We start from the raw sequence: 25,685 nt of genomic DNA, 5'->3' as shown, positions 1-25,685 counted from the left end.
AACTAAACTATTGTTGTATGTTAAGTAAATAAGGTTTTTAAAATGTTTAAGAAGCTTCATTTAAAATTTAATTAAAATGCAGAGCCCCCCGGACCGGTGGCCAGGACCCGGGCAGTGAGAGTGCCACTGAAAATCAGCTCGCGTGCCGCCTTCGGCACACGTGCCATAGGTTGCCTACCCCTGATCTATAGTATTCTAATTGATGTCTCCTGGAAACTCAGAGGAAAAACTACCAGTAGCAGCTGAACAGGGAGAAGTGAAGGGCAAGAGTACAACAACTATAATTTCAAAATGAAAACCCATATTAGCTGTCTGGCAATGTGCAGGCACGGGGATAGAGATACATCAGGAAGAGATTTTGAGATTTAGGGGGATAGGGTGCTCTCTCCCCTTCCCACTGAACCCACCCCGGCTCAGGGATGCCCCATATCACAGCAGCCAGGGTCTCTCTATGGTCAATGTCTTCTTGCCCACATTTGATGTAGATTCCCTCAGAATGCAAGGCAAGGCCACCTATTGAAGGTGGCACTTCCCTGAGCCCTTCTTTGTGAGGGAGGGAGGGCAGCCGATTCTACCCCTGAAGAATTTTGTTCCTACCTTGATGGACTGTGGAAGCAACATCCCCACTTAGTAGTCCCCAGAAGATGCAAGCTGGGAAGTGGGGGAAGTGAGCCAGCTGGCAACCCCCTGAAAACCAGGGAGAGGGAGAAAGGCCATCAGCCCCCTGGTCCCCTCTTGGGAAGATTCCTATAAATTAGAAGGGGACTAGGGAAGTAAATTTGTGGAGCACTGAGGATTGCAGCTGGGACCTGAGTTCTCACAGGTGCGGGGGAACAGCAGATGAGGAGCTCAGAGCAGGGGTGGGTCAGAGAAATCTCAAGTTGGAGATCAAAATGGGGTAACTTACAGATGAAGTCAGGAATGGGGGAGTTGAAGCTAAAGGGGACATGGGAAGCTGGTGGATTATGAGAGACTGGGGAGCTGGAGAACTTTGAAATAGGGGAGGAGGTTTGGGGGCAGCCAGCATTTGGGACCAGGAAGGCTGTTGTAACAGCAGACGAGGAAAGCCAGGAATTCAGGAATGGGCAAGTTGCTGCTGGTCGAGGAAATGGAAGTGGGTGGACCTGGGAGGAGTAGGTGCCTTGAAGTAGTCGTGGGGTACATTGGGGATTTAGGGGTTGAGCAGCTGTGGCCCAGACAAGGTGGAAGTGGCCTGCAGAGGTGCGAAGCAGTTTTGGGGTTGGGGAAGGAAAGGGGCTGTAACTGTGTTAAGGGGAAGCCAGTAAGGAAGACACACTGATTTGTAGGGTGCTGCTGGTCTGAGGCACCAATGGGGGCCTGGATCAGGCCAGAGGAGGAGCTGCTTTGTAGTAGGTAAACTACACAATCACATTCTCTGCATTGTAGAAAAGTGGGCAGCATGGGCTGGGGGAAACTCCTGCTGCTGGGTCAAAGTGTTTCAGAGCAGCACCTATTGTTGCTTAGCCCAACCTCACAGCAAAAGTAGGAACTCCAGACACCATATATCCTGGGACTGCAGTTAAACCCTCAACTAACAACCTAACTGGGAGCCCAGCTCTGAAAACAGATTTTTGAAGATATGGGCACCCTAGGCAAGAGGCACCTCCTACTCAATTTATGGATGTCACTGTAGTCAGAGAGATCTACAAAAGTGCAATATACGTTTCCCTTCTAAACTAAAAATCTCATTGATTTCAATGAGACCATGATTCTACTAATGGTTTTTGAATGTTTTTTTCTAGGGCTGTCAAGCGATTAAAAAAATTAATCGTGATTAATCGCACTGTTAAATAATAGAATATTATTTAAATAAGTATTTTTGGATGTTTTCTACATGTTCAAATATATTGATTTCAATCACAACACAGAATACGAAGTGTACAGTGCTCACTTTATATTTATTTTTGATTTCAAGTAGTTGCACTGTAAAAAAAACAAAAGAAATAGTATTTTCCAATTCACCTAATACAAGTACTGTAGTGCAATCTCTTTATCATGAAAGTTGAACTTACATATGTAGAATTATGTACAATTAAAACTGCATTCAAAAATAAAAATTTCAGAGTCTACAAGTTCACTCAGTCCTACTTCTTGTTCAGCCAATCGCTCAGATAAACAAGTTAGTTTACATTTGCAGGAGATAACGCTGCCCGCTTCTTGTGAAAATGTCACCTGAAAGTGAGAACAGGAGTTCTCATGGCACTGTTGTAGCTGGCGTCGCAAGATATTTACGTGCCAGATGTGCTAAAGATTCATATGTCCCTTCATGCTTCAATCACCATTCCAGGGGACATGGCGTCCATGCTGACAATGGGTTCTGCTCGATAACAATCCAAAGCAGTGCGGACCAATGCATGTTCATTTTTATTATCTGAGTCAGTTGCCACAAGCAGAAGGTTGATTTTCTTTTTTGGTGGTTGGGGTTCTGTAGTTTCATTGGAGTGTTGCTCTTTTAATACTTCTAAAGCATGCTCCACACCTTGTCCCTCTCAGATTTTGGAAGGCACTTCAGATTCTTAAACCTTGGATTGAGTGCTGTAGCTATCTTTAGAAATCTCACATTGGTACCTTCTTTACTTTTACTGTAAATTTCACAAAATGCATTCTTAAAATAAAACAGCACGTGCTGGGTCATCATCCAAGACTGCTATAACATGAAATATATGGCAGAATGTGGGTAAAACAGAGCAGGACACAATTCTTCCCCAAGGAGTTCAGTCACAAATGTATTTAACAGATTCTTTTTCTAACGAGCTTCATCAGCATGGAAGCATGTCCTCTGGAATGGTGGCCGAAGCATGAAGGGGCATACGAATGTTTACAATATCTGGCACGTAAATACTTTGCAATGCCGGCTACAAAAGTGCCATGCAAATGCCTGTTCTCACTTTCTGGTAACATTGTAAATAAGAAGAGGGCAGCATTACCTCCCATAAATGTAAATAAACTTGTTTGTCTTGGTGATTGGCTGAACAAGAACTAGGACTGAGTGGACTTGTAGGTGCTGAAGTTTTACATTGTTTTGTTTTTGAGTGCAGTTATGTAACAAACAAAAAAATCTACATTTGTAAGTTGCACTTTCAGGACAAAGAGATTGCACTGCAGTATTTCTATGAGGTGAATTGAAAAATACTAATTTCTTTTGTTTATCATTTTTACAGTGCAAATATTTGTAATAAAAAATAATATACACTTTGATTTCAATTACAAAACAGAATATATATGAAAATGTAGAAAAACATCCTAAATATTTAATAAATTTCAATTAATATTCTATTGAACGGTGCGATTAAAACTGCGAGTAATTGCAATTAATTTTTTTAATTGCGATTAATTTTTTGAGTTAATAGTGTGAGTTAACTGTGATTAATTGACAGCCCTAGTGTTTTCATTTGTTTTGTTTTTTTTAAATCTGGTATATAATAGATCAAGAAATACTACCATAATAGCTAGCAGATTATTATTATTGTAGCATCTAGGAGCGCTACTCATGGACCAGGACCCCATTGTGCTAGGCACTGCACAAACATAGAACAAAAGACCTGGGAGCCACTATGACTCCCTCTGAATACAATGGGAAAACACCCTTGGATTTCAATCGAACCAGGACCTTGCCCTAATTCTTGTTCAGATTAGATTCTTTGAAAGGGTAAAATATTTGTTAAGAGAAAATTAAACTAAATCACTACATCTAATTACAAAGAGAAGTAAATCACTGAACAGTTAAATGCTTGAAATATAATACAGTATTGTTAATAATCAAACAGTCTCAAAACAGATTAGGAAAGAAAATTCAGCTCTTTCAGATCTTATGAAAAGCCATTAGAGATCAGAGTAAATTTGTTTTAAGGTACATTCTATTTAAATACTCACTCAACCATCTGAGGTATTACAACGGATAATTACAGTTTTCCTTTAAAAGCAAACACAATGACAGAGCAAAGTACACATATTACCTGGAGCAAAGAGAGTTTCATGAAACAAATATAGATGTGCATTTATTGAGGTGGTTTACTCACTAAAGACCCAGATTAGTGATCCATTCTTGCAAACCCTCTTCCCATATCAGAAATAGACAAGTCCACATTATGAGGTGTAAACAAATGGGCCTATCTGTGACCCGACCTACAGCAGTTTTACATTGGTATCACTATTGACATAGTGGAGTTCCTCCTAATTTACAATGGCATGAGACTAGAATTGGGCCAAGAAAGAGGGAGCCACATACCCTTCTCAGAAAAAGAAAGTGCAGGAAGACTGACGTGCTTTTTGAGGAACATTATCCTGATTCTGATTGTGTCCGTGTGAGAATTAGCTTATGCTGCTGAAAAAGGGCCACAGAAGAGAACACAGAGAAAGTAATACCAGAGAAAGCAATAACAAAAATCCCTTTCTGGGATTATCCTTCTCTAATGTATGTACCTGAAAGTGCCTTATCAAGCACGAGGAAGGGATTAAGACCTCTTTCCATCTGAAAAATGCTTCTTTAATTTTCAATTAAACACACACACAATTACGCAGAGGTGATCTGACACTAAAAGAATAACAATTAAGTCCCAGTTCAATCTTCTACACTCTTAATCGTATTCTTAAACAAGACTAAATTGAACATAACTGTACTGAAGTTCAGCATGTATATTGGCATATCAAATTTCAAGCCAATAGCTCTTTTTGTTAAAGTACATGAAATAAAAGGTAATATACTCTCCGTAAGAGCTCCCTTGAGGTTAAAAGAATCAATAAATTAACTGTTCCCATATGTTTGGCTCCTTTTGGCAAAATTCAGTAACCACTTTTTTGGCAGGCATTAACATTTGGTAGTTATAGTATAACTTGGAATAAGAGGAAACTGGAAAGAGCTTGGAAATTAATAGACGAAATGGCACTTAAATCCTGGTATGGTTAGCTGAATGCCATTAAAAGAAAAAAAATCCTTACAAAGCCAACTATATGGGTCTGCTCTATCATAAGCAATGAACTCACCAAGACAGAAAAGCTTTATCATATCAAAACCTCAAACACTTAGGATGGGACACCAAAGCAAATGCATCTTTATAATATCATGCATGTATGTGATTTTAAAAGGCAAGGGTGTGTACATTAATATTACTACTCCAAAATGTCAAAATTGCGTAACAATGAAGTGTTATTTTTTAAAGCCTGGATATATTGTTAAACCATATTTTGTGCTTCAGAACACTGGCGTGAATTAAGTTTAAATCAATGGACCTACTCTGTATTTCCACCCATGTAACAGAGAAAAAAAATCTGACCAAAGGAAAAAAAGCTTTAAGCAATAATTTAAAAACATTGAATTATCAAAGCATGTTATATACCTCTGCTCATTTTAAGAATATTTACTATAATCTATTTAAAAAAAACAAAAAAACAGACAATGAAGAAAAAAACTTGTTGGCCCTACTCATCTGAGCAAGACAAGCTGGATTTGGTTCACAGGGTCATATTTAAAAGCAACCAATATGAGATCACAATGTGCATTTTGATTTATTTTACTTTTTTAAATTATTTAGTTAGATATTTTATATTCACTCCTTTTATTCTAATATTCCAATATCTACCAAAACTACAGATTAGTTAGTGTCATGATATTTGGAGAGAAGGGAAAATATCAAGTTTTTCATGTTGTGTTTCTCTAGTCAACCGCATCATATGCAAATTTCACAGGATGACTGGTGTAGCAAATCTTTTTCATGTCTTAGTTATGTTATTGCAATGTTAATAATTCATATGCACTAATGCAATTAGGAGCACATACAGGTAAATGTAATTCTAATTTGTGCAGGTCCAGCGATTATAGGCATCTGGAATGTTTTTCCAATGGAAAACTTTTGTTCTCATTCTCAGATGCACATCCTATTCAGCCATTTGGGATTTTACTAAATAATCTTCTCATTAACTGGATTCATCTTCTGACATTTTATTTTAAATAAGGCAATTTTTATGAAGACTTGACACTGAAATCAGAGACTTCATTACCCTACAGAACATATTTGCAGTTCAAAGTATTTAAGGGGGTTAAACAAAATGCAAACATTTAATGCAACATTAAGCATGTGAAATAAAAACTTGATTGCCTAAAGAAAGCATGCTATGCTGTTACCCTGGTGACAGGTTAAAAAAGGATTGTGAGCTGAATGGCTGTATGATATGAAATTAAAATGTTTCACATTGAACAATCCAAAATGAATTGGGAAAGGTTAGAGCAGGAGAGAGAGAAATCAATTCTCCAATGGCAATGGTGAATGGAAGAGAAGTATGAATAGGATTTGCCAGTGGGGTGCAACAGCTGCCAAATATCCTGCAGCCAAAGAATTACAATAATACTGATGAAGTGTGCAAGAGCTTTTGGAATCATTGCAGGGAACAGAGAAATACTCCTACAATAACGAGGCTATTCTATATCCCATCCCACTCCTGCAGCAGAATAAAAGAAAAAAGGAAAATGTTTAAAATTGCAATATTCCATAATAAATCTAGAAATACATTATCTATCCCTTATTCAATATTTTCTACTTAACTATAGTTTTTGTGAGCCATAAATTAAGTGGGTTACAAAATGGAAAATTAGCATACATATATGTAAAAGATTGCAGAACTTAAAGGACAATACTGAATGAGACATTTTGTCTTCCCACTTTTGCAGCATTTATTTTGTTGCTAATATTTAAACTGCAATAGCATACAAAATATGCTAGGCACTATACAAACATACGGGAGGACACAGTCCATGCCCCGAAGAGCTTACAATCTAAGGGCCTGATCATGCTAACACTTATGATCTTATCTTTATTCATGTGAGTAGTCCCAGTGAAGGGGCTTCAATGTTAATTCTATGTCTTTTTATATATATTATATATTTTATATTTTACATATTAAGCGTGTTTGTGCATGCACATGCTTATTATAAAAAACCCATAATTTTAAATGGTATTGAATTAGGTGAGAGGAAGGGATTGTTGTGCTCAGGGAGGAGAGTAGATAAAGGGAGAGGGAAACCAAGGGGAACGGAGCAGGAAGAGGAAAGTGAGAAGCCCAGTAATGGAGAGGGGTAAAGGTTGAGCAGGTGAAGAGCTGCAGTAGTAGGAAAGGGTAGGATTAAGGTGGACCAGCAACCAATGGTAATACAATACAAAACTGTATTCATTCAGAGTTAAGTAACTGGTAATCTCAAAAATCTGTGAAGGCTCTTACGGCTGCTGCTGTTATTTCTCCATGTGCTGTGGAGGACAACAACAAATGACCCCAATGCCTCAAGGAGGGTCCCCTGGTCTGATGGGAGGCAGGAAGGCTTTAGTTTTATCCCCTGCATCCTCAGCTGCAGTGGTGTCTGCTGCTTTAGGCCTATACTGAGAGGAGATACTCAATCAGGTTCAGGCCTTTATATTACACTGCTCTACAGCCAAAATGCTTCTGAAATAAATGTAGTCAAACTTTACTAATTCTGGGTCACTGAGAACGAAAATGATGCTTAAAATTGTTGATTGGCTCTAGTTTTCAAGATATGCTATTGGGTCAGTATATACGACCCTTGACTTGAGAATGGCGGAGGATAAGTGAGTTATAAAGGGAAGGGATCTCAATTTAAACCAGAAATGACTAAAATACATCTTTGACTGGATCTATGAATAAATCTATGACTGGGTTTGGACGGTACTTGCTTTTTAGGCAAAACAATGAATGATGCAATCTGAAGCTGGTATTGCGTCATACATGATATGAATTGCATCATGTTATTCCTAGAAGTCATGGATGATGCAATCATAACGAAGCTTACATCACTCTGCTGAACAAATTGCCCTATTTCAGCTCTAGAAATCATACAGTGTCGTGCTCTCTTATTTGTCAGTGTTTGATTTTGCAAAGGGACACATTTCTGTTTAGCCAAAGTGAGCAGAGATGCCTCGTACTTGTGTGAACAGTGCAGATAACTTCTGCTATGTTTGCGATTAAGTGACTTTTGCATCACAAAAGCGCAGTATAACCACTATGGTTAAGAAAGCCTATCACCTTTATTTTGGCTGCAAAATTGGAGATCAGGACAAGAGGTGGGCCCCACACACATGCTGCAACACTTGTGCAACAAATCTTCGCCAGTGGTTGAACAGGAAAAGGAAATCTATGCCTTTTGCAGTGCCAATGATTTGGAGAGAGCCAACAGATCATACCAGCAATTGTTACTTCTGCATGGTGCCTCCAGTTGGGAAAGGTGTGTCAAAGAAGAAAAAGTGGACTGTGCATTATCCAAACATTCCATCAGCTATACGCCCAGTACCCCACGGAGAAGGACTGCCGGTTCCCGATGCACCAGAATCATTCTCACTTGAGTCAGACGAGGAAGAGGAAGAGGATGAAACTTCTGGTCCTGAACCATCAATGTCACAGGACCCACATTTTCTCCCATCCTCCTCCTCTGAACCACACCTCATAACACAAGGTGAACTGAATGACCTTGTCAGGGATTTGGAACTACCCAAGAGTAAGGCAGAGCTGTTGGGCTCCAGACTACAGCAGTGGAATCTCCTGGTAGGTGATGTTAGGCTTTCCATGTTCTGTGACCGTCAAAAGGATCTTGTCCCATTCTTCTTCATGGAAGGTGATCTGGTAGCCTGCAACAACATCGATGGTGTGATGGCAGCCCTCAACATCGTTCACCATCCAGATGAGTGGAGACTGTTCATTGATTCATCGAAGACGAGTCTTAAAGCTGTCTTACTGCATAATGGCAATGTTTTGCCATCAATTCCAGTTGGTCATGCAGTCCATATGAAGGAAACCTATGACAACATGAAACAACTTTTGAGGTGCATAAACTATAACCAACATCAGTGGCAGCTTTGTGGTGATTTGAAGGTTGTTGCTCTCTTGCTTGGTCTGCAGACTGGATACACAAAGTACTGCTGTTTTCTCTGCGAATGGGATAGTCGTGCAAGAGATTCCCACTACATCAAGAAAGATTGGCCACTCTGACAGTCATTGGAGCCTGGGAGGAAAAGTGTTCAGCATCCACCACTTGTTGAATCAAGGAAGATTTTGTTACCACCCTTACACATCAAGCTGGGTCTGATGAAGAACTTTGTCAAGGCCATTGACAAAACACAAGCAGCTTTCAAGTACCTCCGTGGAAAATTTCCAAGGTTAAGTGAAGCTAAGATAAAGGAAGGTGTCTTTGTTGGTCCTTAGATTCGTGAACTTCTTCGAGATGATGCATTTGACCATGCACTGCGTGGCAAGGAAAAGACAGCATGGAAAGCCTTCCAGTTAGTGGCAATAAATTTTCTCGGAAACAACAAGGCAGACAACTACAGGTTGTTGGTGGAAAACCTCCTCAAGGCATACAAAAGCCTTGGTTGCAACATGTCACTAAAGATACATTTTTTGCACTCTCATCTAGATTTTTTTCCACCGAACTGCGGAGCAGTGAGCGACGAGCACGGCGAGCGATTTCACCAGGACATTGCAACAATGGAGAAACGCTATCAGGGCAAATGGAGCCCATCAATGCTTGCAGACTACTGCTGGACAGTGACGAGAGATGCTCCATTTAATGAATATAAGAGACAAGCCAAGAAGCACCGAGTAGACACTGAATAGGACTAAACTATGTACATAATAGTTTTTTGCCTTTTGTTTCATAATAAATTTTATTTATATAACCCTTTTGCTGATTTTTAAAGTGTTACATCAACAGGACAGGTGAAATATTATCATGTAAAGCAACCATAAACACATGAAAAGACCTAGGTTTACAATTTATGATTAAAACTCTACTATCTACACAATATACATAGACATAAAATGTAAAAACTTAAATATCTTAGAAACAGTAGCCAATCAGTTGTTTTAATTGTCATATTTGAATTCAGCACATCAAAATACATAATAAATAGCACATTTTATCTCTGAAGCAGACGACTTCTCAAAAATTGTAGACCAGTGTTATTTATTGTAGGTAATTCCAAAGATTGCATGAGTGAGTGCCCACAGTACTATTCCCCCACCCTACAAATTTCATGACCAACCATCACCACAATAGGCTCCCAAACGTAAGAGGCCAACTGGCTCTGGGAACTTATCTTCACAGAGGTAATGCTCTCCTTTCAAACAGTATGTACTCTGCATCCCCCTACTATTGACTTAGTCCCAATAAATTATTATTACGTCTCTCAAGATATTTACTTTCCATGAAAACTATGTCATGATACCCACTTTAAGATGTTCTCTTGCAACATTTATATTTTATTTAGTTCTAGTTAGGCTTTAGTAGCTAAAAATCTATTTAATATATCTGCATCTAAGTGTGTGTATATATTTTCTTTTTATCATAAGTAAGTTGAACAACAAATGCCAGATTTTAAAAATAGCTAGATAATTATATAGGTGAGCTGGTTTAACTTTCTTTAGGGAAGGGCAACAAAAATGGAAAAGGTTTAGGAAAAAATAATTTATTAGGACAGGTCAAAAGTACTCAACAAGTACTGCTTAAAAAGTCAAAGGGAAAATATAAGTATATCCAAGTACATGCAAGGATATTACAAAGAGAAGGGGGGAAAAGATTCTCAGTGACTTAGTAGTCCACGGGGAAAGAAAAAGAAATAATGGAATAATCATCTGAAGCTTTAATGATTCCATAAATACATCAAGGGGTTCTGGTGGCATCATAATAAATCATTAAAGCAACGCTTGAGTTGTTGATGAGGAGATCAGGACCCAGACTGAGCCAGTGTTATTTTCATGAGCTAAGAATGACTACATATTTCAGAAGTGGTGGATTGAAGTAAAGCCACAAGTGGGTTGTACTTACTCATCCTTAGCAAATGAAAATAAAGTGTTTTATCTTTATTTCACACCAGAGGGGTATCTGTAGAGTAATCTGAAGTATAAATGTTTAGCTGTATTTACAATAACTGCTCATGTTATTACTGCAGCTCTATAAAAATAGCATATTGCTGATACTATTTACTGATGATTGAGACTGTGCCACAAATGAGAACACAACCTCCTTGCAAGAGGCCTGCATAGATCACTCTACTAAATTTAAGTTTATTTTTAGATCACTACATTTTTTTATTTTTGAATGTCATGAGCCAGATGCTGGCTCCTGCTTTGGACCCTTTGTGCTTCTCCACTGGGGCAAAGGAGCCAGAAAGCTTCTTCAAGTGGACAACCAAGCTGCGTATTCACCCAGCATAAGAGAATCCTTGGCTGGCACAGAGCGGACTCTATGCCACACCCTCCCAGACCCATCAACATGCTGGTTGGGAGCAAGCATGACTGAAAGGTGCTGCACTCCATTGATCCCTGAACAGTTAAATGGCTGCTCCAAACTACACAGAGGATAGGGGAAATCAAGCAACTCATTTGCGGCTCACCGGTCCCACAGCTTACTGGATGTAGGTGAGGTTTTATTCCAAAATGTTTAGTTTGCTGTTGGATACAAATCTACAATAACTCACAAAAAAGACTTATACAAATGCTTCTGTTTTCTTAGTTCATCCATTTCATTTTGAATACAGCATCGTGGCCTTAGTAAGGTCATATGAGTCAGTTGTTTCAGGAATTTAATGAGAATCAACTGATTGACAGTCTTTTCGACCAACAGTACTGTATAATCAGCTGTTCCTGATAGAAACAAAATGCTTTTATTTTAATATTTGAACACATTATCTTAACAACAGATACATTTCTTTGGAGACAAATATTTTTAATACAGGTATAACTACATATTACAGCTATACAAATCTATGTGGAGTTATATAAAATGATTATTTTACACAATAATTTGCAATTATGCAGTGTCTTCCATCAGAGGATCTCAAAATACTTTACAAACCTTAATGAATATATCCTCACAATACTCCTGGATTATAAGAAAATATTAATCTCATTGACTGATGATGAGGCAAAATGCAGTTAAGTAATTTGCCCAAGATCACACAAGAAGACCTAGAAATATAATCTAGATATCCTGGTTCTAGTCTTCTGCCTCAGCCACAAGACCAAAGAAAACCTCTAGTTTTTTTCCAAGCAGGATAATAATATTTTTAATGCATTACCATTCTTTTTACATGCAGTATCAGGTAATATGGACATGTAGTCTCACTGGTTTTTTTCCAAGTCATAAATGATGAAAGGGTAAAACTCATATAAAAATTAGGAAAATATGCTTAGCAGCCAACATAAGCAACACATAGGAAGTGCTGTTGGCAATTGGGTTTAGAAGTATAAACATTACATTAGTAGACCCATGAGATAGCATGATGTAGCCACACCTGGAGACTCTCTCCTATTCCCTTCCCAAGCCACTAATGAAAACAAGACTGAAGCCAAAACGTGAAGATTCAGCTATACAACATGAGTTAGATCTCAGAGGCTCAACTACATCAAACAGGCATAAAATAAGCTGGATTCACTTTAGCCAAATATGTTTCCACTTGAAACAAGATCGAATTCTGTCAAGAAGGCCTCAAAATTTTACTAGATGCTGTAAATCTGTTCAGCAGCTGTGGGTGGCACCAGTTTCACAATAAACTGGCCTACTGAATAAACAGGGACAGTTCTATGTAAAATAAGCGAAAGCTGAACAATGAAACAATCATCAATCATTCACAGCTGCTTCCTGTAGGAAATATGTGCTCCTATTATCTGAATATCACAGTTAAATAATCACACTAGTAACTGACCCTCCTGGTACAAAGCATTTCATTAGCTAATTAGCTTGGAAAAAATCTGTTCCAGTTTCCCAAGAAAACCGTTGAAAGAATAACCAGTTTGGTTTAAAAACAAGGACAATTTAGGAAGTGTTATACCATATAAAGAAAAATATCTGCTCTTCTATCACTATTTTACATATCTCCAGCAGTCATTGTAATTAATTGTTGGTAAAGTTATCCAAAAGGACTGGTGGCGGGGTTGTGCGTGGACACTCATGCAAACAGTAGAAAGCTCACCTGCGTACGCTCCAAACATGTTACAATCCCATTCATAGGAACTGGTCATTTTGATACAGCTAAAACATTTACTATAGCGTATAGTTTGTCAACCTGTATTATTCGTATGTCACACAGATTGTTCTAACAAAGCACCCCGTCTATTTGAGAATTACTGCAACAAGCTGTGTGTTTGATCCTAATGAAAATATAACTCAACTTGCCAGCACAATGGAATTTGGCCAGCTCCCTGTAATTAGTGTTTCACACAATCATACAAGGGATTTGGGTTCAATTGCAGAATCTAGTTTTTCCACTCATCAAGCTGGCAGGGGCTAGGAACAAATACTTTTGGCTGTGTAGTGGAATCACTTCATGATTACCCTCTAGCCAAAAGAAAGTGCAGCAGTGATGTCTTCTGAAAGGAGTTCCATCCAGCCATCACTTGCTAGAATGCAGATAACTGTAGTGTGATCAGCATGAGGTTGGATTGGATAAACTGTAGAAAAACATGGGGAAAAACATGGGGAATCCTTGGAGTTGAGTCAGTTGTGTAAATGACATATACAGCTCTTGGGAGGGGAGGGGGGGGCGGGGGAGTGGAAGGGGAGGAGTATGCAGTTTGCAACTCAGGTCCAGCAGAAAATGACTTCTGATTAGCAGCTGTACCTGGTTTACAGGATATAATACATGTACAAAATACCACTTTTAAATTTCATTCCTCACACATCCATTCATTCCTCAAAACTTTCTTTCAGTATGTACAAAAATAAACAGTCAACAGAACTGGAATTCCAAAGAGGATCACAGTGATCTGGAATAGTTTTCCAAAATTTTATGAGAAAGTGATACGTTAATTTTAAAACGTGCAGTTTAGCTGTTCTGTTTCCATCACCCAGCCTGGATCTAAAAACAAATGCAGACTTCAAACATCCATTTCACCCATAATGAACTACATGCCTTGTTGAAGACCACCAAACAGATAACATTTTTGGTCTGCTGCCAATAACGAAGGTCCTTATCCTGCTCTTCTTCGTTATTTACACACTTCCAACAGTTTGCAACAGTTCTCCTACACAGAGCAAGATGTTCTTTATTTGCCCACAATGCTACTCCCTTATTATTCCCCTGGGACACAAAGTACCTCCTGAGGAGACAGGACTGACTGGACAAGACGAGGGCAGATTATGGTACACCACTTAAAAGGGATGCAGTAGTTTGGTGCTACAGTGTCCCTTAACTCTCCGCCAGGATGGCATAACACCCCACATCTCCAAAAGAAGGGCTGTGCCTAAATAGCACAAGCCCTCCCCGGTTACATTTGCTGAGAGGGGCATACCAGACACTGAGGTTATTTTTTAGTTGTTTTTTTTACGTAGTATGACCAAGTCTTGCATATTTCCTTTCCATTATTTTTTAATCAGAATAACAAACGTGTTAAACTGGTACAGGTATATTTTGCAATAGACTTGAACCAAAAGTAATAAAGTTGTTAGAATGAAATTCTGATGCAAAATACGGTGGGTACTGGAAAGAAACAGTGAGGCTAAAAGTACATCAAAAAGTCAAGCTAAGGGCTTAAACCTTTAGTTTGCTAAGGGTGAAACCAGAGATTTGCTTAATCTGGAAAAAAAACAAAAGAAAAATGCACAAGCACTATAAAGAATACTATATACAATATATATTTATCTGTACAGATTTTTCCTTTAAAAGGCTTCATCTTTCAAAAATCATTGGTAATTTTATTTTTATTTCTTTTGTGAATATGCATCAGCAAACCCTTTTACTTCATTTTGTTCTTACTTGGTCTCAGCAGGCAGTGCTACTACAGTAGAATCTCAGAGTTACGGACACCTCGGGAATGGAGGTTGTCCATAACTCTGAAATGTTTGTAACTCTGAACAAAGCACAGTTTGGGGTCCAGATCCAGCAGCTGACCCTCCAGACCAGGCTTCAGCAGCAGCTGAGCTCCCTACTCAGTCCCGGCATGAATTTGCCAGCTTGTACTCCTCCTGGCAGGGGTGTGTGTAAAAACGGTGCGCCCCTTCCTGACCGCGGGGGAGGATGTGTGTGTGAGAAAGTGGTGCAGACCCCAGCACTGCGCCTGCTCCGCTGGCTGGCTCCGGCTGCCTTGGGCTGGCAGTCCTGGCATCTTGCTATAAATGGCTGCCCCGCACATGAGGGTCGGGGGGGGGGGAGGCTGGGGTGGGAGACAGGCAGCCCCCGATGTGCCTACCTTTATGATGCAATACAGGCACAGCATAGTATTTGCTTTTTTTCCTCTCTCTCTCTGCTTCTGCCTGATTAGTTACTTCTGGTTTCACTTGGTGTCCGGTTGACCCGTCAGTTCGTAACTCTGGTGTTCGTATCTTTGAGGTTCTACTGTATTGTTACAAAGTGGATAAGCCTCAAAACGTATGTGGACATTGACTGTGAAGCTGTTCACCAATAAGTAAATACTGGCCTCTGAACCACTACTTTGTGAAAACTGAAGGGGAAAGCTACAAGAAATTCATTTGGACTCTATTCACTGGGCATAGTCAGACAGGATCAACTGTCGGACACTAAGCTGAAAGTCCAGAAAATCCACAATACTGCCTCACCGACAGCAAAGAGGCTAATCCTTACCTCATAATGACAATACATCTCCACCTTTCAAGCTGTGGTTCTAAACCCTGCCTTCTTAAACTAATGCATCAAGTCAGTGGTACATGGGGTCCATACGCAGTAACATTCAACATTAGCTGAGAAGGCTCAGGTAGGTCTCTAGGACTTGTTTCCTCATGCTGAGGAGATATGAAAGGGGGAGTTTGGTGTAGCAAAACTCTAAGGAAAAAGTAACAATTAAGCTCTGGGTGTGCTCTTGTTGGCTTGCCACTACACAAGACCATTGAGAGAATACCAGGCTAGCTTGCTCCCGTAACATTTGGTTTACAAATTTGACTTTCGGGTAGAAATTGTTTGAACTTGTTTTTTCTTTTAAACCGTGGTTTAAAACTAACATTCACAGAACATATTTTCTTTAGGAATAAAATGTTAAAGATTTTGTAAACCTTGAACTTTTCTTTTTCCCTTGCCTGCACGTACAAATTGAGAAATTTCTCACCTGACAATTTTCTATGAACAGCTTCTCCCCCCATTCATTACTCATGAGCTACCTAATGCCCCCCACCTGTAGAATTTGGAGGCAGTCCAATGCTGTTGCTGGAGGCTCCAGGACTAAGCTCCGCCCTTCAGCTCAGGCCAGCAGAAAAGATTTCTATAGCTGCATAAATGCTCCAGCTACCTATTACTAGCATTAAGACAACTTGAAATAAAGTATTAAAATTAAACTCAAGACACTATCATTATGTCTACACAGCCCGGGGAAGTGAGCCTCTTAGCCTGGTTAACAGACTTGGACTAGCAGAGTTCATGCAGTGCTCTAAAAATAGCGGTGTAGGCAGCCCTTTGAAGTTGCAGCTCAAGCGCCAACCCAGGCCACAACTTCAAAGGGCTCTCTACATGGCTATTTTTAGAGCACTAGCATGAGCCCCACTAGCCAAAGTCTGTCGACCAGGCAGGGAACTCACTTCTGTGGCCTGTGTAGAGGTAGTCTAAGTCTCCCTTTACAGAAAATTTTCATTTTAAATTCTAGTACTTTACCAGACTCCCAGAGTGGGCTGAATTTGGTGAGAAGCTGCTAAAGGAAATTATCAAGTAAGAAATTTCTCATTACTTTTGCAAATCTTCCTCAGATGAGGCTCACACATATTTCCCTTAGTGTCTCTGGTGACTGCTGTGAACAGTTTCCCAGAAGCCTAGCATGCCAACTGGTGCAGCACCCTCGAGGCCCTAAGGCTTTGGCATTTTGCACGGAATGAGATGAACAGGGTACAATCAGCATATGTAGTCCATATTCTTGAGCTATATCTTTAGAGCTCCAGGAATGCCCATTTACGCCACAACCTTCCAAAGATTAGAACAAAATGATGAGAGAACTGCTTCCCAGAAACTGTGGAAAGAGGAACTTACCTTGACCAGAAAGGTTTCTGGAGCTATAACAATAACCTTTTCCTTGTGACAAAGACAGTGTGGCTCTTGTATGGATATGGGAACTAATTTCCAAACTTGCCTTTCAGAGGTAATGGCGACTAGAATGACTAGTCACAGGCTTCTCTAATTTGTCCTTGTAATAAATTGGGCACCCAACACTCAAATGGAGTATTCAATGTGTCTGGCTACAAAATACTGCTATGGCTGGTACCCACATTTCTACAGTGCTTTGTTGCAGGACTCCAGTCAAACCTCCTGGAGAAACTCCAATGTAGGTGAGTTCACCAAAATTTTGGGATTATAATATTTGCACCACAATAGCATCTAGAGGTCAGGGTTCCAGTGTGCTGGGCATTGCATAAACAAAGAGGCTACCCTTGCCCGAAAGAGCTTTCTGTTTTCCCTCACACCAAAAAATGTAAATTTGACCAGATGAATGAAATATCCTGGCTGAGTTCTGTCTGGACATCAAACTGTATCAGAGCCAGATGAAAAGAGGGAATGAATTGGGACTTTGAGAGCCACAGTTCATTTTATGATTCCCCTCCTTGTTTGAAGGGTGAAAGTGTTACTTGTCTCTACCACCAGCAGATTACTTAACTTTCCATGCTGGCCAGTGCAGAGTACAATCAAAGCTTTGCCCCTCCCCACCCCCGCTCACTCAGAAAGGCTCATGTTTAAGATCTTGGGCCTGAGACCAGTAAAAGCTGTGTACATCATGGCAGTAACAAGCGCAGTCTTCCAAAGAGTAAAAGAAATGAATTAGTCTTCTGGCACTGGTTACTACCATGACACAGAGTGACTAGCCCCTTTAGGGGAGTTGGGGACAGCTATACCAGTGTCATAATTAATTAGCTGCTTCCAGGGCCGGCTCCAGCATTTCTGCCGGCCCAAGCAAAAAAAAAAAAAGCCGCGATTGGCGGCGGCAGTTCAGGAGCAGGTCTTTCGCTCCCAGAGGGAGTGAGGGACCTGCCGCCCCCAAATTGCAGCAGGTGCCGCCCCTCTCCCTTGGCCGCCCCAAGCACCTGCTTGTTAAGCTGGTGCCTGGAGCCGGCCCTGGCTGCTTCCACACCAGAGGGGTGAGACTAAGGAGGGTCAGGTGCCAGCTTAATGGACACCTAAGCCTAAGCACAGATTGCTCAGTCAGGGATCTGGAACCTCAGGGGGTGAGTCGACTCCTGTGGAAGGCCCTGAGTCAGGGTCTGCAGAAGGCCAGACACTCCAGGGGAACCAGTGTTCTACACAGGGCAGGGAATGATGCAAGGAACAGAGCCCAGCAGGGGCTGAGAATGGTACGCCAGGGGAACCAGCCTGGGCGTGAGTACTCTATCCCAGAGCCAGAAAGCCTCTCACAGCGGATAAGCCAGAGAGATAAGCCACATCTCCAGCACAGATCGCTATGTGGAGAGTGGAGACGACCCACCTTGGGGAAGGAAACTGATGCTGGCAATGCCACACTTGGCCAGCAAGGGGCACTACATGGGGCTGCCATGCCACAACATACCTACGAATTCATGGCCAATTAATAATGCTAAAGTGGGCTACCAACCGCTGCTACCCAAAAGAATGGGGAAAGACACGATTCCTATTGCATCTCTGTCCTCAAGAGTACACTTACAAAGTAAAGCCCTCATTCTGCAAACATTTACACATCAGAAAGCGTTTGCAGGATTGGACCCTGAACTATTATGTCTCTTCATTAAGGTACTGAATTACTCATGAATCCACAATATTTTCTGAAGATTTATTATGCAGCTGAATATTCATACTATCCCAAAATGCTGAGATCACTTCAAACAGGCACATGGGAAATTTGTGATGCTCAATTTGTGGTTAGTTACTAATGTAGCAACATTTTGCATTAATGAAACTCCTGATGTGCATTAATTACTGTTCTGCCTCGTAACACTTTTTTGTGCCCGTTTGTTAATATGGGAGACAAAATAACCATGTATGACTTTTTGGGAGGGGGGCACGGGGGGGGGGGGGGCGGGGGGCAGAATGTAAGCTAAAGCTTATTTGGATTTAGAAAAAACAGACTATATTAAGGAACCATGCAGTTTCTCACCAGTGTTCCTCCTGTGCATGGAAAGATGCCATTAAGAAAAGCATTGAGCACATTTTAGTTCCTAGAAATGAACTTACCTTGGAGACCCTAGAAATTGTTGTGATCTCAGTTGTTCAGCCATATACAAAGAAGTTGCTATTGCCAGTAGTTCCCTCTTCTCGAGATCTGTCAATTTGTGTCCTAGTTTTCAAAAACAATTTTTTAAAATTGTTATATACCACGAGCCAATTTAGCGCTTCTAGCCACACAAAATAATAATCAGTAAAAACACTATTTAAGTCCTGTAGCTTAAATCTATTTTTTCCCTAAATTAAGAAACACTTAGGATGGCAGACGTTCACAGTTCCAGGATTTAAATAGTATGTTTTCATACAGCTCAGCCCTACAGTTAACACTGGTGTCTATGTTAAAAACAATCTGACAACTGAAAGAAAAAAAATTAAGTGATGCTGTAGCATCTTGTTTTCATTAGTAAAATGTCACTGGTTGACATATTGTGGCTCATGCTGATAAAGAATCCATCTGTACATTAGAACTTATTCAACATATGCAATATTCTTTTCAATACTTTACTTTCTAAAAGCTACAGATCTCCCTCCCTGCATGCGATGATACAGCAATATATCCTACTGGAAATACCTGGAACTGAAACTACTTGTCACCCCTGCTACAGCTAGTGTCTGTCAGATTGGGGGTATTACTGTTTGTTTGTCTGTGGTAAAGCACAAATTATACTAGATGTTTTCTAAACAGAAAAGTGGTATGACCTCCCTGTCCCACTGAGCTTGACTTGAAAGAGAGCCAGCCAAATGAAGGTTAGGCGGAATGGGTACAACATAAAAATAGAGTGGTTAAGGTGATCTTTGGCCAGGTCTTTGTTCAGACAGTAAAAATCAGCTAAATTTCTCATAGGAAACATAGCAGAATTCAGTCTCCAAGTGAAGCTTAAATACGGAGAGGTTATTGGCCTTACAGATTAGCTCAGGAAGAACTTTCCAGGCACAGCAGATAGCACTGAAGAAGACACAGATGGGTTTACATGAGAAGTTGACACATGGGAGGATAAGGCTGGCACCACAGGCAAAGCAGAAGGAGTTGGGAATGACTGGAAACGAAGCATAGGTGGATAAGTAAGGAGGACAGAGTTCAGCAGGCCTTTGAAGGCAGCAATACGAAGTTAAATTTGATGAGGTAATGGAGGTTGAGGGATTCAAAGAGAGCCCACAGTGAAAACAACAGGCAAGAAAGACTATTTTTAGCAGAGGTGTTTTGTATGGACTGAGGGGGGGGTCAATGTGTGTGTTTGGGAGGCCAGAGAGCAGGATATAGCAGCATTTGACATAAATGAAGGAATGAAAGAGAGTTGTAGTTGGAAGGAAGGAAGACAGACAGACACACAGACAGACAGAAAAAGATGGGTCTTAGAGATATAGTGGTAAGGAACAAACTATGCCATGCTACAGGGTAAAGAAGGAACACCTTGTTTTCACAACACAAAAGTGATTACCACTTTTCTTGTCAAATGTATCTGTGCCCCAGAAAAGTGCCACCAACTCAGACTAGTTGGGGGGGGTGTGGGGGGGAATTCATTCATTTTATTTGGATTAGCTATTACATAGAGACCAATACAGTGGGACAAACAAAGATGCTTCATGGTTATCTTACGTTAGCAATAATAAAGGCCCAGTCTTGCAAACTCTCACATGAGGCACCATTACTTACTTGGTGCCCCAATTCCTTCACTGAAGATGTCTCACATGCGTAAAGTTCTCTCAGGTGGTCATTTGGTGTCCTGGGGCAGGTCATACAGCCTTGTTGCACCTCATCACAGTGATGGCCCTCTGAAGAAGCTCTACACTGCTCTCTGTCTCTGCCTCAAGCAGAGCCTCTACCTGCAGGTGCAGTAGGGCCGCAAACACCATCCAGAGATCACCAAAAGACCCATTTAAAGGGTCCTCAATGTTTATTCACATTCTACTTGTGATCATTATTAGCGCATGCCAATTTCCACGACTATAATAAAGTACGATTAGTATGATTCTTTGAAAATATATAAAATATATCTTTGAAAATTACAGCAGCAGGATTTACTATAACTTGTGCAGTAGCATGGTTTCAAAATAAATATGTCCTCTGCCAATTTGAGGAGCAGATACAATCATTGGAATTGGCACCTCTTGCAAAAAGAGAATGTGGAACGTGCTGCTTGGAATCCACAGAGCAGCAATGGTATCCAATTAGATTGATGCTAAATGCCCTTACACTGACTGTCACAAACCAAAGAATGAAAATTTAAAGATAACAAGGAATGACAAAAACATACAGGTCTGCATCTATTTTTTGAATTTAGCATTTATTACAATATTTGGGCTACAGATTACTGTAACTTCCTTCACTCACTGTTTATTATTGCTTCCTTCTGCCTCAAAATGGAAACTATATGCACTTTAGTGAACATATGGACAAACACAACTTCTGAAGAGAAAAACCTTGAGCTTTCTCTTGCCATTTGGTGGAAACCGCGTGAAGGCAAAATGAAAACTTTGAACTCTGAACTTGTGTGTATTTTAGGGACATATACAGGGACACCCCAGAAATGTTTGAGGTGGTACGCACTGTCAATCCCTGTGGAGCCATCCCTGCTGCAACCACTGGCCCCTTCACCTTACCTGCTGAGTCTGCGCCATGCTCAGCCCATCCTTCGGTCCAGTCCAGCCCACCCAGTTGCAGTGTCACTCCCTGCCCCAGAGAAGGGATATGTGCTATTGGAAGTGGGCCAAACCAGGCAGTCTCCCAGTGGGAAACCCTGGTGCAGAAGCTACCCCCATGGCAGTGGTGAGGTGAGGCAGCACTGTCCACCTCACTCTCCACTCAAATTTGTCCCTGCCAGCTCTCTGTCATGACAAGAGGGCAGCGGGTTCAAAATGGAGTGAATGGCGTTGTGATCTGGTACGCGGGGGACAGAAGGGATGACACACCAGGTCACCACACCATTCACTCAATTTTGGCCCCACTGCCTCCCCATCACGATGGAGAGCCAGCAGGACCAAACCTAAGTGGACAGCAGGGCGGCCAGCACTGCTGTTTCTCATCGCTGCCAAAGGGAGGCACCATGCATGCGACTGTGGGCACCATTGGACATATATGATTCCACAACTTCATGAATAAACTGGTCTGACTATTATGCATAACAAAGTGAGCTTCCAGCTTTCTATGCACCAAGTGTTAAAATTTAATCAATCATGAGATTTTGTTTTGTTTTTTAAATAGGTAGTACTCAAAAGTAATAGTCTGATTACATGCCTTGACCCAATAAAAAGCAGAGTTCCTTATATGCTGAAAAATAGATCTTTTCCCCCTCTGTCCTAAAAACCCATGACAAGTATGTGTAACCAAATTCACGTATGCCAATACGTGGGAGAACATGCTCCCAGGAGTACAAATAGCATCAACTCGTATATAAGAACAAAGAAAAACTATAAAGATCCCAATTTGCAGGTTTTATTGTATGACCTTCATCTGGGATGAAATCAATAACTGCTTTTGCACTTGCCATGTTGCAAAAACTATTTCTTCCTCAATCTTCAATAAAAATCAAACTCCAAACAGTGAACAAGGGTCAATATCTCGAAACAGCTTAACAACAGAATAAGAGGTACATACATCTCTTCACCAATAGAAACATAGAAAAAATATGTTTATCTGCTTTCTTTATTTGTCACTGTTTGCATTTGTTGTGGTATAATTTAAACAAACAGAAAACAAAGCATGACTGGGGCGCCCACTGAGAGTGGTTCTTAAGTCTAAGGTCATATCTACATAGCACTGCGAGTTAGACTGGCATAGCTACGTTGCTCCAAGGTGTGAATTTTCACATCCCTGACAATGTAACCATGTCGACCTACATTTAGACCAGGCCTAAAAAGATAAACCGTTAAAAGCGTATCAAAATTAGCTTTCTGTGTTTTGCTACAAAGGTGCCATCTGTAACCTTTTTCATTTAAATTGAATTTAGTAATTCTGTATTAAAGTACCATGGGTTCAGCTCCTGTTGCTACAGTTTCAAGCTCAACTGAGTGAAAAATCACCTCTGATGCTTTTCTCAAATTTGGAGGCTCCAGGAACACATGAAGACTAAGGATAGTGACCACAGACACAACCACAAGGACAAAGTCTTATCTGTACTAAAAGTTTTATTAAAGCAATAAAGAAAGTTACAATTTCCCATGCATCTATAAATCCTACAAAACCCCATGCAATGACTAAGACTGTAGTCATACTAACATCCTCAAAGATATTCTAGGGTCCGATGGACCTCTCAACAGAGAATCGTCAATAGAGGGATGGTTCCTGCTGGGGTTTCCTGTTGGGTCGTCCCTTGGGGTCTTCCCACTTTTACCCAACCAGGGAACCTCTTTTACATTGTTGTTTTGACCACACCTACTACCTTATGCATATGCATGAGGGTTTCAACACTCTTTTCCTTATCTGTACTACCACACCCCATGAATATTGGAGTGCTCCATTTTTCATAGATTAAGAGGAACTAAGAAACATTCTCATTAGCATCTATGCACAACATGTAACCTGCATCAGGACAGGACATTCCATGATGTGACAATCAGGTGTCTCATGATCTTGGACAACACACTGCAGCCTATTGCGATCTAGGTTTCTGTACCATCACCTACTGGCACATCTTTTACAGTAATCTTGTGGCTTTGCTGGCACAGAGTTGTTCCTAGATCACCCACTCACATCAAGTGTTCTTAAGCCTATGGCCTAGTATGGCTAAACTAAAATCTTAAAGGTCTCGGCCTGTAGGCCTTGCATTCATCATCACTCCTGAATACTTGCCATGCTTATACATCTATAATCCTATAATTTAAATCTATTTAGCATACACTGATTATATATGAAATAACATATGAGTTGAGCATAACATTAAACAAAATGATAAAATGAATTAATTAGATACACATCTTATTGAAGCATAGCCTTGGAAATAGACTTCTGAAATTCTATTTAAGACTACTTTTGATGTACTGTATAGTCAGTGTTTATTTTTCTTATCTAAGAAAAAACTGCTTTAATACAATGTCAAGGCTTGAGAGGTTAACTGCTGAAAAGTCAAGAAAGTCAAAGTTATGGTTCCCCTTTAATTCAGGAAATGTAAGACTCTACTTAACATAGCACAGTCCCCCTTCATGACAAAAGGGTCTTTTCATTATATGCTCACACAACATTTATGAAGTTAATCGAGTCACTATAAACTCCAAGAACATATTTTTCATGTAGCTATACATTTGAAAAATATATTACAGAAAAAATCCACAGTTGCTACTGTGACGTTGTGCAGTCTACATGGTTTTATAAAAATATAATAAGTCAATATAATGTAACTGGGATAGATTTAGAGAAAATACGGTAATAAGTGATATAATGTAACTGGGATATGCTTCATGCAAAAGGTCTCTTGTAAGGTATCATTACAAAGCTTATAATCTACTGAGTATGATAATCTGATTTGTATAAATGTACCACTCTTGTATCTAAAACTAGAAATATAAAACATAACTCTGAGGGCCTATTGTAATTATGTAGAGTGTGGGCCATTAAGGATGGTTTGGAATCTTGATGACTCCCATTATCTGCAGATGGCTGTATTTACCTTTGAGTCTTCCTGTATATGTGTGTGCTGGCAAGTGAGTAATGAAGTCTTGCAGTGACATGTGATCATGTCACCTGAACTGGAATCCATCTTTAACCTGGTGCTTTTCCAGTGAGGGGGGGTGGAAACCCAGAGGGACAAAGGATTTCCGCCTTATGCAAAAGATATATAAAGGGGTGGAAGAGAACAGAGGGAGAGGAGCTATCATGGAGAAACCCCTAGCTAACACCTAAGCTGGAACAAGAGCTGTACCAGGGGAAAGAATTGTGCCCAGGCCTGGAAGGTGTCCAGTCTGAGAAAAACTTACTGAAGCATCTCTGAGGGTGAGATTATCTGTATTTAGTTTGATTAGGCATAGATTTGCGCATTTTATTTTATTTTGCTTGTGACTTACTTTGTTCTGTCTGTTACTACTTTGAACCACTTAAATCCTACTGTCTGTATTTAATAAAATCACTTTTTATTTAGTAATTTACTCAGAGTATGTATTAATACCTGGGGGAGCAAACAGCTGTGCATATCTCTCTATCTGTGTTATAGAGGGCGAACAATTTATGAGTTTGCCCTGCATAAGCTTTATGCAGGGTAAAACGGATTTATCTGGGTTTAGACCCCATTGGGAGTTGGGCATCTGAGTGCTAAAGACAAGCACACTCCTGTGAGCTGTTTTTGGGTAAACTTGCAGTTTTGGGACAAGTGATTCAGACCCTGGGTCTGTGTTGAAGTGGACTGGAGTGTCTAATTCAGCAAGACGGGGTGCTGGAGTCCTGAGCTGGCAGGGAAAACAGAAGGAGGGGTAGTCTTGGCACATCAGGTGGCAGCTTCCAAGGGGGTTTCTGTGATCCAACCCGTCACAGCTACAAACAATAGTTTGTACTATGTTATTTGCCAAATAGTATGAGATGGTACAGTTTTGTATGACCACATAATGAAAGGCCTTATT

General features: G+C 40.4%; 1 protein-coding gene across 1 annotated transcript in view; it reads right to left on the bottom strand.

Annotated features, from left to right (window-relative positions):
- PCCA (propionyl-CoA carboxylase subunit alpha) overlaps nucleotides 1–25,685 on the bottom strand; it is a 398,317-nt gene that overhangs the window by 141,038 nt on the left and 231,594 nt on the right. The window contains exon 18 of the mRNA XM_024205358.2: nucleotides 19,149–19,251. Coding sequence (XP_024061126.1) covers nucleotides 19,149–19,251 — 103 coding nt within the window. The remainder of the gene's footprint in view (nucleotides 1–19,148; nucleotides 19,252–25,685) is intronic.

The sequence above is a fragment of the Terrapene carolina genome, unplaced genomic scaffold, assembly GCF_002925995.2.
Source record: "Terrapene carolina triunguis isolate 2854851 unplaced genomic scaffold, T_m_triunguis-2.0 Scaffold21, whole genome shotgun sequence".
Classification (NCBI taxonomy): domain Eukaryota; kingdom Metazoa; phylum Chordata; order Testudines; family Emydidae; genus Terrapene; species Terrapene triunguis.
This window is presented reverse-complemented; position numbering and strand designations above follow the sequence as displayed.